At 43.2% G+C, this 18790-nt stretch overlaps 1 protein-coding gene across 1 annotated transcript; it reads right to left on the bottom strand.

Annotated features, from left to right (window-relative positions):
* Positions 1-3658: 3658 nt before the first annotated feature.
* On the bottom strand, positions 3659-15803 carry LOC144094492 (uncharacterized). Its single transcript, XM_077628418.1, has 9 exons — positions 15764-15803; positions 14802-14942; positions 13143-13193; positions 12044-12193; positions 9556-9808; positions 8180-8339; positions 7048-7193; positions 4549-4675; positions 3659-3850 (listed from the first exon to the last, which is right to left on the bottom strand). The coding sequence occupies exons 1-9, from the start codon at positions 15801-15803 to the stop codon at positions 3659-3661; spliced, it is 1260 nt and encodes a 419-aa protein (XP_077484544.1).
* Between the last annotated feature and the right edge of the window lie 2987 nt (positions 15804-18790).

An 18790-nucleotide genomic window follows, 5' to 3' on the forward strand; every position in this document is an offset into this window, starting at 1 on the left:
GGCAGGGCAACCTTTCCAGTGCATGCAACTAGTTTAAAAAGCCAAATTTTATTGAGCCACGGCGCCATGGTTAGTGGCGTTTTCGAAATTGTAAAAGCTGATATGGCTATTACTAACGACCGCCTACAAATCTCTAATTGGAACTAGGCGCCTAACTCTACTAGATGAGTTAATTATTAAAAATTAGCCAGCTTACTACTTCATACGATTCAACAGGTTTTGTGGTGTGCGCCAACACCAGTAATACTGTGCCACAAAAGCAATACTTTTAACCCAAAAATAGCGATGTTTGAAAAGTTTTTAGTCTTTCCCGAAACATCCTGCACATACTATGCTCAGTTTTGCACACAGAGCATGAAATAATCGTAATGTAATACGCGAACAACTTTCCCGATAAATTCCGCATATTCTTTGTTTATCAGCTACCGCGGTGGCTTAGTGGCTATGGCGCTCGGCTGCTGACCCGAAAGACGAGGGTTCGATCCCGGCCGCGGCGGTCGAATTTCGGTGGACTCAAAATGCTAAAGGCCCGTGTACTGTGCGACTTCAGTACACGTTAAAGAACCTCGGGCAGTCGGAATTATCCACAGTCCTCCCCTAAGGCGGCCATTATAGCCTGAGTCGCTTTGGGACGTTAAAACCCCTTGAACCATAAAACCATCTGTACATTTCCACCCAATCAAGGCCTTATAACCATCTGCTCGCCCCCTGAGAGTAGCTATCGATGCCGCCTAGGCATGACCAGATTGCTCAGAAGGGCTGCTATTTAGTGTGGTCTAGCCTAAGATAAACTGCAGTGCTCGCGACAAAGTAAGCCAGTTTTTACAAAGCTACCAATTTTATATGAATACAGCGCAGTCGGCCGCCACTATCCTTCCGATTCGAACAACGGCCCAGTGGACATCGCTGTCTCCGCCGCCAGGCTTCTTTTTGGCGCAATTCCAACCATTAAACACTTTACGAAAATCATCTTGGACTGCTTTCCTGTCAGCGCTACCTGACCATAGCTATGAAACATTAAAGTATTTCTAATCGATACTACAAACCTTTTCCTTTTGTATGACAAGGAGCCCTGCGATGTTATCAAGTATATATATATATATATATATATATATATATATATATATATATATATATATATATATATATATATATATATATATATATATATATATATATATATATATATATATATATATATATATATATATATATATATATATATATATATATATATATATATATATATCGTACGTCGTCTTGCAGGACGGACGAACTATCCAGAAATCAGTGGAGCAATAACGCTCCTGAAAGACATCCTTACCTGCTAGGATGCTTAGTGGTGCAGTAATTGGCCATCAGACACCTGAAAATTATAGCACTCACCAAAAGAAGTGGTTTGAGCGAGTGTATTAAAGTAGTACCAAAATGAAAACATGTTAAAACAATAATGTTTTGTAGTGTTTATTCTAATTTTAATCCCTGCAGCTTAGTGGTAAGACAAGTGTTGACACCATTTTCGATAATGTCTAGTCCAGCTTGCTACATTTAGGCTATTCTTAGGTACACTTAGAATTTGTTTACTAATTAGAAATTTAACTATACCAGAACATGTTAGTTCAAACGCATAAAACCGTTGCATAGAACCGAAGCATTTTATATTCTGAGGCATTCGAGCAAGTTTCGCAAACTTGTGAGGAATGTAGATTTTGTAATTACAAAAACGCTTTTTTCCTGTACATCTTTACAGGCAATTGAATGAAATGGGTGATTTAATTTCTGCACTGCTTCTGCGCCTTTCGTAATAAGTATTTATTGAATACAAATCTGCAGTTGAAAGCAGCTACGTTTTGTTGGGACCATGTGGCCATTCTGTAGCGAGCCTCGTTTTGAAACCACTGAGCCTGCTGAACGTGCCGTTTCCACAGGTGTTGTCGTAGTCTTCGTATTCTGTGTCGAACACGGCCCAGCCACGGTGTGGGTGTTGGTATAGCTTGAAGAAGGCTGTGGCCTTGGAAGCAGAAAAAAGAAAATGTGGATATACAATATAAAATTAACGTAACAAACTCTGAACACACACTTAATAAAACATTTGATGTTTGATGTTATAGCCGAGGTACTCTCGCATGCTGGGGTTGAGAAGCGCAAAAATTCTTAGCGTCTCCTCCGACAGAGTAACATAAGGGTAGTAATCTGGCCTGCCCACATCGGTTCTTCCATCCAATCTTCGCTATATTAACCGGGCGACATCATCACTGTGCTGTCCAAAGTTTTCCAAAAACGCTACTTGCCGCATTGGTTGTTCTAGTGCCACGTGCATATGCAGCATGTACACAGTACGCGGTGGCTTGAGCTCTCTACACATGTTCACAATGTAACAAAGAACACATGCTTCAACTGATCCTTCCAAACAACGCGAAAGACTCAGTAAAAGACTCTACTTCTATTATTTTGTTACGGATTGCGAAAGGTAGCATCCAGAGGCGATTACAAAAGAAACCGCGCAACGGGACGAAATAACGCAAACGCAGGTTTGTGCTGTGTTCGTTTCGACATGTTACCGAACTTTGTGGAGTTAGCCCGAACTCTGTGTTCAGAAATGCATATTCAAAAAGCTACACCACGTTGAACCGCATATAGAGCTGCAACGGCCGAATGGTTGTTTCAGTAGTGCTGAAGGCTCAGTGTTGGGCTTCTTGGTACGCTGCATTGAACAAAAGAACAACAAACTAAATAGCTGTTACGTAAAGCATAAAAAGGGCACAGGGAAAGGTCCGTCATCTGCAGTTTTTCGTCTAGAGCTATCTCGACGGCGTCTTACAGGACAGATTCACCAACCTTTGCACTCATCGTTTCGGCATCCTCGTATGCGTATGTCCTGTTGTAATCAGCGGCATGCAGTTTTACAAGGCCTCCATTCACGATGGATATCCCCGACCTTCGGCTGCAGAGCTGTCCAAAGACGGCGAAAATGTTATCCGAGTCTAGATTTGGATTATAGCGTGTTGTTTTTATTCAGTTCTCTCGTGCGGAGACAAACGAATGACAGAACCAGGCTTGGAGTAGAGTTGTCAATAATTGTAGGTTAAGGACTGCTTATTCCATTCGCACTTATTGCTGAAGGTTCAGACACTTGCTCGAAAGATTAAAAAAAACTAAAGCGCTCTCTTCTCTAGCACATTTAGTGTGTTCTCTTCCTTTTTGCTCTTTCAGGCTGATTAAACGTCAGTTCTTTTATATTTATTTATTTATTTATTCATATCGCCTCACAGGCTCCAATAACGAAGTATTGTGCGAGGGGAGGATTGCAAATATATGGGTTATGAAAGGAGCATGAGTGACACGTTTACACAAAACTTATTTATTGACTGTTACTGCCAGCCTCTGAAAAGTGACCGGCACTGACAGTCAATAAGTTTGTGAAACTTAAATAAGCAAAAAAATAAGAAAGTGAAACTCTTCTTGCCGCAGGATGGTCTGACGTCGGCCTTCTCCTCAAAGCACTAAAGTACATACCTTAGTTTCTTATTGAAAAGATCACCGTCAGATTGGTTGCAAATATTCGCTTAACTTTCTCACTTCCACAGCACAGTATACTTAGAACAAGAACGTGCAAGGTAGGCTGAGGCAAGGTCGCTTCAAGCTTTGCTTGTTCGTGCTAAATAAATTTCTTCAGTTCGAAAGATGTGCATACCTGTGCGAATTCCTTTACCGACATATAGCCTGCACTCAGGCTCTTATTTTCCATGACCTGATGCTGTTCAAACTCTCCAACCATCAGTGTGAACGAAGCCATGACATACGTCCGCGCCGGAATGGTGGTAGCGTTCAGTTCTCTGGCAGTGCGGCGCTGAAAATAATTGTGGAAGAATTCCGTATAATGACCAAGCTTCAAGAGGCCGCCATAATGTTTCGGACGAAAGACGCCACTTTCAGTGCAGGCCGACACCTATGAGTGGTGACCCGTCACCGAAGATATGACACTCACAAGGTTTTCGACAAAACTCTTTCAAGTGATTTACTCTCATCGCCTGAATAGTAGACCATTGCCTGCCTCTGAAACTCCTTTAAGATCTAGGTTTCCGGTAACTACTAATTTTCTGCTCAGCAAAGAATTATAGAACATCGAAGGGCCTCGCAGGCTGAACGAGCTCTGTTTGTCAACCCTGGAACGCTGCTGAACATTTAAATCTTGTAGGTCGTATGGACAGACGAAATAATTCCATGCAGGCAGGCAACATCTTCCTTTTCACCTACCACCCAGTGTTGCTGTTTCAGTTGCTTCGCAATACTAAACTTTAAGTTGTCACTGATACTACAGTGGACAAGACAGCAAGTGATGAATTACATTTTGTACAATCCCCTCAGGTAACATCCTTCATGGCCTCACCACTGCCGTGTGAGGCTGAGCTCACACGCCTATAAATTTGACGCTATATGGAAGAAGCCTTATATTGAAAAAAAACATATATAAAACATAAAGTGTAATGTTAGCTGGTCCAGAATGACAAATAAGTTGCCATTTCGTTTCGCGAATTGCTCACTTACAAGGGAAGGTTCGTTCGAGTCGACAAGGTCGCTCCAGTAGTGCCACATTGTTCCAATGATAGGGTATTTTCCTACTTCCCAATCTTGAATGTGAGTGTGGACGATGAATATAGTAACTGGGAGATGACTGAAAAGAACAAAATGAGAACTTAGTTCTATCACACAAGTCAGAAATATTCATTTTTCTGAATCTTTCGATGCAATCATCAGTAGTTTGCAAGAAACATATCAAGATATTCGTTCATGGTGACATTCGAAAATGCACTGCACTTGTTCCTAATTCTGCCCAGTTTGTTCGTGCAAAAGGGTGTGAGTGTTTCTCTTCTTGCAGGCGCATTTTCAACTTCCCGTAGAGATCTGTAATTAGGTCCTTGATTTTTTTATTTACCTTGATTCATTAGATAACAGTAGCCGAACAAAAATTTAGTGATGGCAGCAAGACTTATTGCTGAATTTTAAACACTGTTGATTATGCTATGCTGTCGAGCTCTCTTAAATAATGCTTCCTCTTTGTGTGATACATAGTTAAACTTGAAGTTCTTTGATGTAAATCAAGGTAAACTTTCCACAGTGTTTCAACAATGCGCCTAACTGCCTACAGCTTGCCATTCGTGTTTTGTTTTCAAGTCCAGAGCAACTTCTAAGATTTCCTTCGGGGTTTTATCTCTCAAGCTGTCTTCAAAAAGCACATTCAACCCCCAATGTACGCAGATGGGGAGGTAGGATATATGGAAGCAAACGCAGAAAGAAATATGATTCAGCCTGTTATGTGCATGTGACGAACATCTCATCTGCTATTCGGTCATTAGGTTTTTTTAAGGCCCCACCTCCGTAATCTCCTATCTCCGTAATCTTCTATCTCCGTAATAACTCTACGTAAGACTACTCGTTTACGCGACGTTCGTCTGGTCCAAATGAGATTACTTACCTGCAACCCGGCTCCATATCAATTGCATCCCTCTAATGCTCTCGAGGCGCTTTAGAAAACACGGCCACTAGATTCATACATTCGTGTTACTCATCATCAGCATTTCATCCTTAGAACTCAATTCTGACGGTAGGATCTATCATAATTCTCCTTGGCGTTACTAGTTTGTCTTTATCAGAAGTTTCTTTTTTCATTCTTCTTCAGGAACACTATATCCGTGTACCTGCTTCACGAATTTCTTACCGCACCTGACACCCCCTTCAAGTCTCACGACCACGTGCGCGTACCATTACCTTTGCAACGTCATTCTTTCCTAGAATAGCAGCCGACTGAAACGACATTCCCCGCCACATCGCAACCATCACGTGTCATTCAGCATTCCCCGAAAATGCCGCCGCACATCCGTATAAAAAAACACTATTTTATTTTCGCCCCTCCCATTATATAATACCGCAACGAGGTCTTTAAAGTAAACTAGAATGAAATGAAATGAAAAATGAAAATCCTCTACTTTTGTTAGCTCTGTTATAAGGCTGGTCGCTGTTCACACGTTATCACGATCGATAACTAGAATTGCTTGTCGGGTTTTAATCCGCTTTTTAGTCACTTGTGACCAAATAACTGGAACTGGATTCAAAATGCACTTCATACGTGCGGTTCTTCCGTCCTTTAACGGCGTCTTGTCAATTACGGTAGCCACTGTGGCAAGAGCCAAGGCATAAATGTTTTAAGAAAAAATGCTTATTAATTAGGTCATTTTTTCTTGTCAATTCTGGGAACGTATAAAACAATTGCATTTTGAACCTCTTCCACTTTTTTTCCTACTCTGTGATTAGTTGAAGCGGCATGACGTCCCGAGTTCATCCTCCATGAATACCTCAAGGCCAACATAGCCAAGGACCAATCAAAAATCAAAAAGTGGGAGCTGAATCGGAATGAAATCTTTAAATTGCACACCTCTTGCCCTACGTCTAACTTCTTTTTTGTCATGCTATAATTTTTTGATAACGTGAACGTCGGCCAACATTGCCAAGAGTGCGGACCGGAGTTTATTGTTATTGACGCGAATTAACGATCTTGCTTGTATGAAACATTGCAATTTCATTGTGCGGAAATGGCTGGTACGGTTACCAAAGTAAAATATTCAATCGAGGCATGCTAGCCAGCTGTCTGTAGGACGTGCGTCGCCCGCTTACGCCATTGAAATTACATGAAATATCAGAACAAATTGTGATAATCGGTTACATGTCAGCCTAACAGAACTATTGCCGTATGAGACGGTCAAGTGCATTCGCATAAAGTCAAGTGAAGATTAGAAGCGAAAACATTGGCAAGCTGTTCTTGCGTATTTCGCCGGCTTTCTCTCAAAAAACAAAAAAAAAGAGTTACGGAGAAATTTTGATGCAGTAAGGCCAAGCCCTCAGAATTCGCTTTCAATCAGCTCAAGCTCGCACGCCTTGCGAATCGAATATATTCGATTGCTGCCACACAGCTCCAGGTTTTTGCATACTTCTCTTCGTCGGTGTTGGCACCTTCTCGCACCGCGTGACATGTGTAACTGACAAGCTTACTTGGCTAAGGCTGTCATTGCTGATGAATGATGGCTGCTGTCGATGCTGTTATGGTAGGAAAGGAACTTGACACCAAGCGCTACATCTGCTTCTGCCCGTATCCCTGGAAAGTCAGTTATAAACTTGGCTTGGAGGTCTTTCAGCGCCTGGAAGAAAATGATGAGCTGAGGAACGAGTATTAAAAATACTGTTTTTCTCGTCCCTGCCTAAACCGACAATTCCTAAGGCCTGCCTCTGGCCCTGAAAATGTGCTGTAGATCGCATGCTTGGAAGCTGAAGACAGCCATTCAGATATCAGGTTCATAATGCCGTTTGCACCTGTCATACTTAAGAATAATTCGTGATTGGCAGGCAACCATACTCTTACTTTTGCAGCAGCCGTTCAGCTAGTAGAGATGAAGGCTCAGCCAGTCAGCAAGTTATCTTTTGAGCGAGAAGTGAGGTATGGTTTTGAGAAACGGTACTGAAACATCCAGATATGCGCTACTGTTTTTCACACAAAGAAGTAGTCCATGGGCAAATATGAATCCTCAGAAGCTAGACGGCTGTCAATAGACCAGATCACATGCATTTTTTTCTTCCGTTTTTTTTTTCGCTTTTAACTGCAAGATTGCCCTCATGCAAAAGGTATGACACGGTAGCTTTGAACAGTCTTGCGTAATTTCGTGAAGCAGTGTATAATTTTCAAAAACATGCCCCTTAATGTGGAGGTATAAATTTCTACAAGTTTTTCGTGCTTTTTGTAGAATGCATCCTGAAAATGCGCAAAAAAGACAAGGGACGAGGAAGAAACCAACAGGAAAGAGCGCGGAACTTCAACGGGTTTATTACAACAGTGCGTCACATTTATACAATCATCATAATCACATTTTTACATGACAAACGATCATCACGTAACACTGGTGCGTAACACGTAACACTTCGCGCTCTGTCCTGTTGGTTTCTTACTCGTCCCTTGTCTTTTTTGAGCGGTTTCAAGATGCATTCTACTAATAGTCACCAACTAGCCCGTCTCTCTCTATTATACTTGTGCTTTTTGCCATTAAGAGTAGCGCTGAACTACTGCTAAGTTGGCCACAGGTGCTTGGATCATCGTTTCATTCACCGTAACGCATCGAAAGTGACCGCTTACTTTCAGCACCCCCAATTTGCCGTGCATATCCTGGAGGAGTTCTGCCACTCTTCCCGTCGCCTTCAGGATGCCGTAGTGGATGATCCTGCTTTCAAACAGCTCACGCAGTTTCTGCCTACCTAAAGGCGTCGTCAAGCTCGCAAAAAAGTCGATAGATTTCCTGCAGAAGCAATAAATCAAACGAGATTCAAGATGGGCTCAAGTTAGTATAAGACAGCTGTCATTTTTCGAGGCTTTGTCATGTGGAAACGTGTGTAAAAAGCTCCTTTTAAATTACAAGGAACTCGTTTTACCTAGCATCTATGAAGCGATGGTGATCGCAAGTCTGGCTTTGTTGGCACGGCTGGTTTTTGTAGTTGCGCTGTTAGAAAAGCAGTTAATGAAATGGAAACGCGAAAGTGTGACGAAATAGGCTGGAGGGCTCTTCAATAATAATAATAATAATTGGTTTGGGGGGAAAGGAAATGGCGCAGTATCTGTCTCATATATCGTTGGACACCTGAACCACGCCGTAAGGGAAGGGATAAAGGAGGGAGTGGAAGAAGCAAGGAAGAAGAGGTGCCGTAGTGGAGGGCTCCGGAATAATTTCGACCACCTGGGGATCTTTAACGTGCACTGACATCGCACAGCACACGGGCGCCTTAGCATTTTCCCTCCATAAAAACGCAGCCGCCGCGGTCGGGTTCGAACCCGGGAACTCCGGATTAGCAGCCGAGCGCGCTAACCACTGAGCCACCGCGGCGGGTGGAGGGCTCTTCAATGAAGCACTTTTCGCGGTATCGGGTATCTTTGTGGCCAGCAGCCCTCCACCTCGGCTGCCGACAGCCCCGAAATCCCATGCCAAGCACATGCTTAAAATCAGAGGGCATGCCCGCTCTTATTCCTCTACCGCTTGTTGTTCACGTCACGATATCAATAAATACAGCAAAATATATTGCTGCACGTTAAACTCAATTGTTTTATTCGCTTCGTAAATGGACGAGGTGGCCGAACCAGCAGTTAGCGTTTACGCTTGTGGCGCCGAGATGTTGCAAATGTTCTAACATTTCTTGGCGCCGCAGCGCCCACAGCAAAACGATACAACTTTTCGTCATTTGGCGAAAATTAACATGCCAAGTTCTCAACATCACGTTCTCTTTTACTGGCAACAATTCACGCACAGGGGCTTTACGGGCGAGCCTAGGCGAAATGAAACTGCCAAGAATCGATAAGCGCTAGACTCCGTAACCTGTACTACACGATTCCGGCAATAGTTTCGCAGTACCTGTTAACTGACCTGTATATATAGACATTTTGAATGCCGGGTTCTCTCTGCTAACAAACAACACATTTTTAACAGCATTGATTAATGAAAACAAGTAGAAAGAGTTCAACACCCGTAGTCCAAGGACAGGCCACGTCCTGTCCTTAATGATCCCCGAGCTGCCCTCTGAAAGGCATTCCAGCTCTGGTCGTTCTGGCTACCGTGCACAGCGCCGTCGCGCCACACGACATCCGTGTAGAAGAGAAGGTCACACAGCCCGTCGGGAGGCAGCATAGCATCCGAGGTGGCACGCGCGCCAGCCGTGCATAGCAGTCGGTAGGAACTGCCTATGTCCCCACCCGCACGGCCCTCCCGCCCAGGTTCATCTGAACAGCGGGACGAGAAGGGAGTGGTACGAGTGCATCAGACACTCTTCGGTCAGAAAACTATCGGAAACTATCATCCCGGTCTTGGAAGCCAATTTATCACTTGCTTCGTCATCGCGCTTCTCCAGAGCGAATCCTCACTGATGCCAAATCCTCGCGTTCTCCTCATCCTTCTGTTGGCATTTGGACTGCGCTATAAAAATGTTTTTTGTATAAAATGTTTTTCGACTGCCGCCTGGAGGAAGTTACGCGATATCTCGCCCTACGCTCTAACAAATGTGTGACAGATGGAGACAGGCCATGTTGATAACTGGAGATTAATTAGGCTGCAGACCCAGTGCGGCACGAAATGCCACACAGACCACACGTTTGCAAAAACAACATGAAACGGTGCGGATCCACTGCTACCTGCACAGACTAACTACAGTGATCCTTTGAGTCCGGTATTGTGCAGAGTAGCCAAGCCATAGGACTTCTGTTGTGTAGAGTATGTAACCAAACAGGTCATTACTGAAAATAAAGTCCTAACCGCAGAGTCGATACGAAGCGCCGACTCCCAATCGCAATGCGCGTTTTCAGCAAAATATTTCTCGTGTTTCGACGTAATAATGGCGACCAGAACAACTTGCCGTCACTTCAAAGTCCACAACAAGGCAGTGTGCTGCTCAACTCGCGAATTGAGCCATCCTTAGCATAGCATATCTTAAGCGGGGGCCTCCATGTATTTAGCAGCGCTTCGCTGCTGGCGTAGCCCACCAATTTTTTTTTTCGTGGCAGATGCATGTCCTAGAAGCGTTGTAGGTGCCGCAATACTTGTGTGATCACGTGGGAGCCATTTTGCTGCTGCTAGCAAGTACCACTGCTTGCTTTTATTTTTCTAAAACATTGACCCGTAGGATTAAGGACAAACTGAGACTGTCCTGCGTGGATATTTTACCGCCTTGCAATGAAAAAGACAGTACTTTCACTAAGAGCGCAGTTTCTATAGGCTAGAAAAAAGGGTCAAAAATAAAGCACAAGCATCGCCACCGTCCGCCGTTTTCACAAGCAAAGTAAGGCCACGTAAAGAATTGCAACGCGGATCGCTGAGGCGAGGCTACCGCCCTATCGCTCACAAATGATGAGCACGGAGTCCATTTTGATTTTGAAATCACATATTAGACTCAAGTGGCGGGGGAAATTATGTTTCATTTTTAAAGCCGATTTTCTCGGCAATATATTCGCCATTGGCTTCTGCACAAGCGTCAACAAAGCCCAAAAGGGCCGTGAAACCAATTTTTACTAAAACTAAAATTGGATGGACCTTTCCGTGTTCATTTTACAGGAGGCGCAGAAATGATTATCCAAGGGGCTTTGTTTTCCTTGTATTCTATTCACGTGCGAACATTTTATTCCGTCCATGCGCATTTCACTGTTGTCTTATCCACTGTTCTGTGGCGAAAGTAGTACACGTGCAACTGCCGCATTGGTTCACTGGCTATAGGATTCAGATGCTGTTCTCAAGGTAGCGACGTTGAATATCTGTCAAATGTTTTCTAGAGGTTCGGATAGATGTGCGTTCGTAACGGTCGCCACGTCGCGGCTTCGCACTTGGTCAGTGTGGCGCGCGGCAGTAGCAATGTTCTTCTATCAGTACGCTTGTGTTCCGCTTGTGGGTCTTCCCCTCCTGGTACCTCGACAGATGTCTAGGCTTTCAAAAGTTCGATCAACACTTGATTACCCAGTCTGGACTAGACCGGCTCCTTCTTGCCCCTCCCCCCCCCCCCCCCCCCCAACCCGCACCGTCCCACCCAACCTTCTATTCTTGAGAGGCTACCCTGTCCGGCACTAACTCGGGCAACCAGCGAGCGCGGCTGATAGAGTGTGCCCATCTCATATATTGGCGACGAACGGATCCCTCGTCTGAGGGTCCCGACCACAAAGAGGAATCTATGGCAAACACTTTCTCAACTACGGGGACTGTCTTAATAATAAAGTTCCTTCCTCCTCCTCCAAACCCGGTCGGCCTCATTGAAATAGAATCGTAATGCGGAAACTTAGAGTGCACTGAGCAATGTCGTTGTGCAGGCTTGAGAAGCGCACGGTGTCAAAATTAATACCGAGTCGTCCATTATAGCCTGTCTCGAGCGCGCAGTGCACGCACAGTTTAATTTTTTAGTCATAGCGCGTGCGGAAGGAATTACAGTTAAACAACAAAACAGCACTCTGCCTTTTATATTTCGTATCCAGACCTACCACTGAACGCTTCCTTGATGACTTCGTTCAGCGGAGGCTGCGAATGTCTGCTTGCAACGGTTTCTTCTCTGACGCCGGTGGCTGATGGCGACACCAGACCACGCGCATCGTCTACAGGAGGCTGCTTCCCTAACGATGGCCGGTAGGTGCCTGGGAACAAAAGATATCAACAGCGACGTTCCATGCCTGTTGAACCGACAATGGAGAAGCAACAATGTGTTCCTGAAAATGGCCGATGTGGGTTGGTCGGTACATATTCACTGGGAGGATGTAGCAGCGCTTAAGAAAGGACAAAGGGAACAAGACACACATCTGCGCAAATTTGTGTCTCAAAATCACGAGACTAAAACATAATCACCTTTTTTGCATTTATCTCTATTTTGGTGTGCTCGTACCATGCTTTGCTTGCTGATATTTACATTTTGTCGCTCAAAGGATGCAGAGTGAACTTTTTTTTTTCATTAATGCGTTAGGAAAGACGTTGCGCGCATATGAAGCTCCAGCTACTGCTGCACTTAGAGAAGATAATAAGCTCAACACCGCCAACAATTCACACAAGAGGAATCGCCCTGATTTCATAAATGAAGGAGAGAACGACTTTGAAGCTACGATAGGCACAAAAACATCTTTCGCAAGTTGCTGCGTTACGCCCTGAATGCAAGAATGCCGCCCGAATGCCACAAATTCAAGAGCACGAGGAGCAAAGAATAAAGAAGCATACTGAAAACAACGCCGAGCTGCACGAACAGGAGGCGCAGGGCATATACAAAGCAGGTAATAACACGGAGTTCCTGAACAACAGCGTATATGACAACCCCTAGTAATTTTTGGAATACAGTATTCAAGAAACTCTGCTACTGCCCCACCGCACGCTCTTGTAGAACATAGGCGTCCGCGATGCCTACATAACCTTTGATAACAGTAGCGTTTTATCTAGCATTCGAAGCTTGTCTTGTGGAGGAAGAAGCGATATATTTTGTTCTGTTATCCTTGGGCGCATTAAAACGTTCACTATAAGCTTCAGAGACACGCACTATACGTATACCATTTGTGTGACCGCAGGGATACCATGTGCACTGATTAGCGCGTGCTTCCTTACCACCTGTAGTCCCAGCCGGGTTCTCGACATTGCTTGTTTCCTTGTGTGAGCCTAAAAATAATACGAGACACAGAAATAACTGAAACACAAACTTGTTTTTTATATGCTTTTTGCATTTTTATATGCTTCCTTGCTGTACCAAACATGACGAAAGCCTCGCATGACAACAAAACGCTGCAAGAGCCGGCAGTCACTTTCGAGTATGATCGAAATAAATGGTTGAAACAGTGACATTCTACAAATATTTTTAGCAACCACATTTTTTTTCTACGCAGAATATTATATTCACGCTTGCATTATGCACTCATTATGGTCATATCAAATTAGCGAAAAATTGAGAAAGTAATCCATGCATACATAAAATTCGGGCATAAAAAATTTATCAAGGAACAAAATGCAACAAACTGCATGAAAATCCATGAGGTCTTTGTCATGCTATGCTTTCTCAAAGCAGGCCAGTCAGGTAAAAAAAAAAAAGAACGTTTCAGAAAATTGAAATTTTCACGCAGATTTCAGTCAGGTTTTTGGTACCTACGGTCTCAGAAGATTCTTTAAACACGCTTCTGGGCTGTATTCGAGGAATCTTTTTCGGATATAATTAAAAAGAAGTTACAGACACGAAATCTGGCGTTTTTCAAAATTCTACTTTCCTCGAGATTTTCGCGATTTGAAAGTCGGGTCTCCAATTTATATCATTTTGCCTCTAAGCGACTTTGCGGGGCTTGCGGAGACAACATGGTGGCGCCCTGCTCACCCGCTTAGGTTCTACAACTCCTCGTGATTGCATTATTCGGAGCGCAAGTTGGCAGTGAATGGTGGCAATCGCTTCCGCTTTCTATCATCTCACTCGCACATTATGCTAAATGTAATAACTTGTCGGTGCTTGTAAGATAGCAATGTGTTTTCAAGCCTGTAAGCCTAACAAAAGACAGTATGCACTGTCGTCATAAAAACTCCCTCGGTAAAATACGATGTGGACGTTTGTGTCAAGTTTGTATGACTCTCCGTTTCTATAGAGTTTCGTTTGGTGGCGCCAGGCGTTCGCTTGATTCGAATTGGATCGAATCGGCCACAGATTTCTTTTTTGAACGTATGGTACAGCCAATTATTTCCCCGAACGTGGTTGAGCACGGGTATTGTACATTCACTGAGCATTCGTTACGAAACACTCCGCAATCGGTCAACTAAAAGATTCAGTCCCACATTGAATTTAACGTGCGTAGACGTCTTGTGTGTTGCGTAGGCAAGAAAGACAAACGCTATAAATAAAACTGGCTAAAATTTAGTAAAAAAAATATGTTACAAATAAAAGTCGTCACAGCGCGGCTGGCACTTATTTTGCTTTCTTTTTAAGAAAGGAAAAACGCATCGAAGGAGTGCCGACTTTTACTTGCCTGTGTATTCATGTGGAGACACATCGCCTCTAACATGGTGGATGCCTGCGGAAGAAATAGCCAGAGAATACGACAGGCCATGAACTGCCAACCTGTTTGCGAGGGAATCTTATAACCTAAAAATATCAATACTGTATAAAAATTTAAACATTATACGATAAAAATATCCTGATGAAAAAAACTACTTTCTTCTTGAAATTGAAGAGTGAATTTTTTTTTTTACATTCTGAGAACGATATGACACCTTAATGTTGAGAAATCTTACCCGCCTCTGTAACGGCGATAGATGCGTTGGTACGAAATCCGTTAAGATCGTTCCGGGACACGTTCTTGTCAGTGTCACTGCTGGTGGATACTGACTGATACAAAGAGGATTTTATGCCTGGTTGTATTCCTTCGCCAACAGCTGGATTAGAGAGAGCAAATGCAGAGACAATTAAAGTGTGCATATCGTAGTATAAATCTATCAGCCCTTTAGCAATCTAAAGTGCTGCTTGTATTTTTAGTATTCCCTACAGTCACGCTAACAGTTATATGTGTTAGCGGCTGTAAACTCAGCGAAAATAACCTCAGATGAGGATGCGACAGTGGTTTACGGAAAAGTTTGAAGGCTTCATTTTTGATCTGCTGTAAATTAGATGCACTTGTACTGTGTAAAATAAACGACAGTAAGGTTTCTTGTACAAGCAGGTTCTTCACATTAGGAAGAAGAGCGCCTGGGAAGGTAGCTTTCTATTTGATGCTAAAGTGCTCTAGATGAAAATATTTATTACTTCCATATATTATTGAATCTGTTTCATTACCACCAGCGCTGCTCTATCTGCTTCAACATCACCATCCTCATCAGAAACGCATGACTTTCAAACTTGTCAAACCATTATGCATAACAGCTGCCCCAAAAAATCATTTTCGCGTGTATCTTCTAGCGCCTCCAAAGCCAAGGAAGGAGAACAATTTTGTTTTGCTAGTGCCTGTTCGCAATACATGTTCGCAATGGCTATCTGGCATGTAACATCATTAAGACATATATCTAGAAGGCCGGCGTCATAAGCACAAGCTGAACTTCTACTGAACTATTACACGGTGTGCTATAAGTATGCGGTAATTGTGTGCAGGAGGGTGGAGCTTATGCACGCAATACAAAAGAGAAAAAAATCGTTGGAGGCACATAGATGTCGCTTAACTGAGGGAAGGCGAAAGCCAGAGGGCAGTGGGTAGTTAACTCACAGTCCAGCTTTGGCTGGTTGTGATCACGTGACAAGGTCATGTGACCTAGGTGGCGATGTAACGGACGGACACCGCTAGGTCACGCGACCGGACGGACGGTCACCGCGAGTATAGTATAAGCCATTAAAGGTTTTCATCTTAAAAGCACTGCCGGAATGTACAGCCAACCTTGCATTCAACCCTTCGCGTGTTTATGTACAACACAGAAGACAACAAAAACGTTTCCCATGAAATAGGTCTGGATTCTACTGTCCTGCATTTATCAGTCAGCAAGGAGATACTAATATTTAATGGTTGTTCCAACAGTTCTTCCTATTTCGAATGCTCGACTAAGATTTGGTATCGTGGGCTTAAAATTTTAAGCTAGTCATAAAATGTGTTTTCTGCTCGTAGAGATTCCCAAACGTGGGTTAGCAGTATCAGTGAAAAATATTATAAATTCATCACATGCCAGTAAGGCAATTTATATGCGCTTGAAGCCGCGAACAACTATCCTGCTCATGAATAAAAGCAGAACGCAGAACCCCCTTCTTCCCTTTTCCGCTCTTCCTCAAGCAAAAAATTGGTAATTAAGCGATGTCTTTGCCAGTTCATGATTTGCACCAGGCATCGGTCAGCCCGTACAGCGAAGCAGACAAATGCATTCCTTGTTTGCTGTTACCCCTGACGTCACAGGTAGGAACTACCAATACTAGAAAGGAAAATTATCAGTAAGCGGTATAATAGGCGAAAAAATGCGGCCGCATGGCCCAGCTTGTGGTTGTTATGCTATCGTCTTTGGAAGGTATAATTGATGTTTAGTTAGCCCCGGTTACTTCTTTGTTTGTTATTTCGTCCGTAGTTAGGTAGCTGTCTGCAGATAGAACCCAAGCAAACGAACAGCTGGAGTGCACAACCCGGTTAATAAATATAAACCGGAAAGAAATCAACTTCATTCATGCTAACCGCAAGATTTTTCTACACACTTCGATATACACCTGGTTGTAGGAATAACCTTATCGCAGACTCTTGGGCTAGCTCTTCAGGGTGGAAGATTTTTTTTTTATTTGTCGCATACTGCGGAGCTAATATGTTCCAAGCAAAACAATGAAAATACAAACAAAATAGAACAAATGTTGCGATCTTGAAAAAATAGCATATGTATTGACGAAGAAAACATATAAAGATACAAGGCATACTTATACAAACCTTAATGAGATATCAACAGGCATAAAGAAGCCACTGAAGAAAAGAAATAACACACAACGCCAACATAACGCCTTATAGACAACACGAACAGACTGTCCAAGTCACTCATCTGGTGCAAGCAGAAGAGAAGCACGCGACAATGCGTTCCAGTCTACGACCGTATTAAGGAAGAATGAATAGTTATTGAAAATCTTACGAGCCAAAGATGTTAATCATCGTGTTTGTTCTGATGATGACATTTTCTAGATGAGTGTTTAATTATGGTTTCTTGGGGATCTATGCCGAGTTTTGATAGATATTTGCGGGTGAAGAATTTAATTCGAACAATTTTTCTGCGTTCTTTCATGCAGTCCACCCTTGCTTCACGCAGCATAGGAGACAGATAGCCCTTGTGTTTGTAGCGGTTAAATATGAAATGAGCGGCTAAACTTTGAAGTTCTCTATTTTTTATGTAGCCATCGTTGTGCACTGGTGAGGGCCCAACACAATGCTGGCGTACTCCAGAGAAGGTCTTATTATGGCTTTGCACACCTTCTTTTTAGTTTACTTGATGACCTTCCCAGTTATTACGTTAAGAAGCCTACTTTTTTACACGCTTCAGAGCATACGTTACCACTGTGCGCTGTCCATATAGGCCTGGATGTAATTGTAACGCCTGAATACTTATATTAATGTACTTGTTCAATCACGTTGCCGGCCGTGTTACACGAAAATTCCAGTTCGTCTCTTATGTTTCATTAATAAAACATACATTAATAATGACATCCCGCCTGTAATACTATTGTGCTAATGATCCTAGATTTACCTTCAGGGAGGTTAGAGGAAACTTAATTCACGCGCCTGTCGCCTGTCTAGTATTGTTGCGCCATACTGGTGGAATTCATAAATAAAGACGTCGACAGACTAGCTATATCTTCAATGAAGAAATATCGAAAGCACGACAACTTGAGGCCACATACTTTGTTACGATGTATGAATTATTACGTCGATTGACAAATATCATAAAGTCAAGGTCTCAGAAACCCGATACCTGAACAGGTTGTCAATTATTTATCTTTATCACAGAGTGAGTTTGCGCATGCAAGAGAAAATAATTGTTTTAGAATGCATGCATGGCTGCAAAAGGAAAGCAGTAAACAACCGTCTCCTATTCGTACCGCTTCCGGTTATGTTGATTCTGCCATCGTCGCCTGCCACGAGAACGTCGCTGGCAGTCGTTTCGATGGAGCCTTCGGAATGCAGCGTCACTGTCCCGGCGGTTTGTTCTGTGGAGTAATTTTCGGGGTCAATTGCTTTGGCTTGTACCCGCTCAAGCACAAAAACAATGTGAAATTGCGTCTGAAGCGGAGTAAAGCATTAATTAACGCTGCTTTTAAAATTGTAATTTTGGGGGTCAATTGATTTGGCTTGTACCCGCTCAAGCACAAAAACAATGTGAAATTGCGTCTGAAGTGGAGTAAAGCATTAATTAACGCTGCTTTTAAAAGTCGCGTTCACTCTCAACTAATAAGTTTGGTAACTATTTTTTTTTAAATATGATTTTCGAAATAATGAAAGAAAAATTAACAACACGCCGACGGTCAAAGCGCAGCCCACGACCTGGGGCGGCCTGTATAGCTGTTATTTCGTTTATTTCTCCAAGTGTACCTCACAATCAACGCAGAAAAGAAAATTGCATTCTGATTTGATAGCCATCAGCCCCTTTTTCCTTTAGCCCACACTGTCATAAAAAGAGCTGTGAGTTCCCTTTGGGCATGTTTATGCACACAACGCCCGGGGGGAGGCGAAAATGCGAGAAACTTTCCTCGATGAGGAAAGCACGTTCACAAACAGACGTGC

Source organism: Amblyomma americanum, chromosome 6 (genome assembly GCF_052857255.1).
Source record: "Amblyomma americanum isolate KBUSLIRL-KWMA chromosome 6, ASM5285725v1, whole genome shotgun sequence".
Lineage (NCBI taxonomy): Eukaryota > Metazoa > Arthropoda > Arachnida > Ixodida > Ixodidae > Amblyomma > Amblyomma americanum.

Excerpts from the sequence above, each read along its gene's own strand:
- LOC144094492 (XM_077628418.1), bottom strand. The coding sequence starts at position 15,803 with ATGACCTTGTCACGTGATCACAACCAGCCAAAGCTGGACT. Across the intron at positions 12,194-13,142 it reads CCCGGCTGGGACTACAGGTG|GCACCTACCGGCCATCGTTA; the intron begins GTAAGGAAGCAC and ends TTTTGTTCCCAG. Across the intron at positions 3,851-4,548 it reads ACTCGAACGAACCTTCCCTT|CGCCGCACTGCCAGAGAACT; the intron begins GTAAGTGAGCAA and ends AATTATTTTCAG.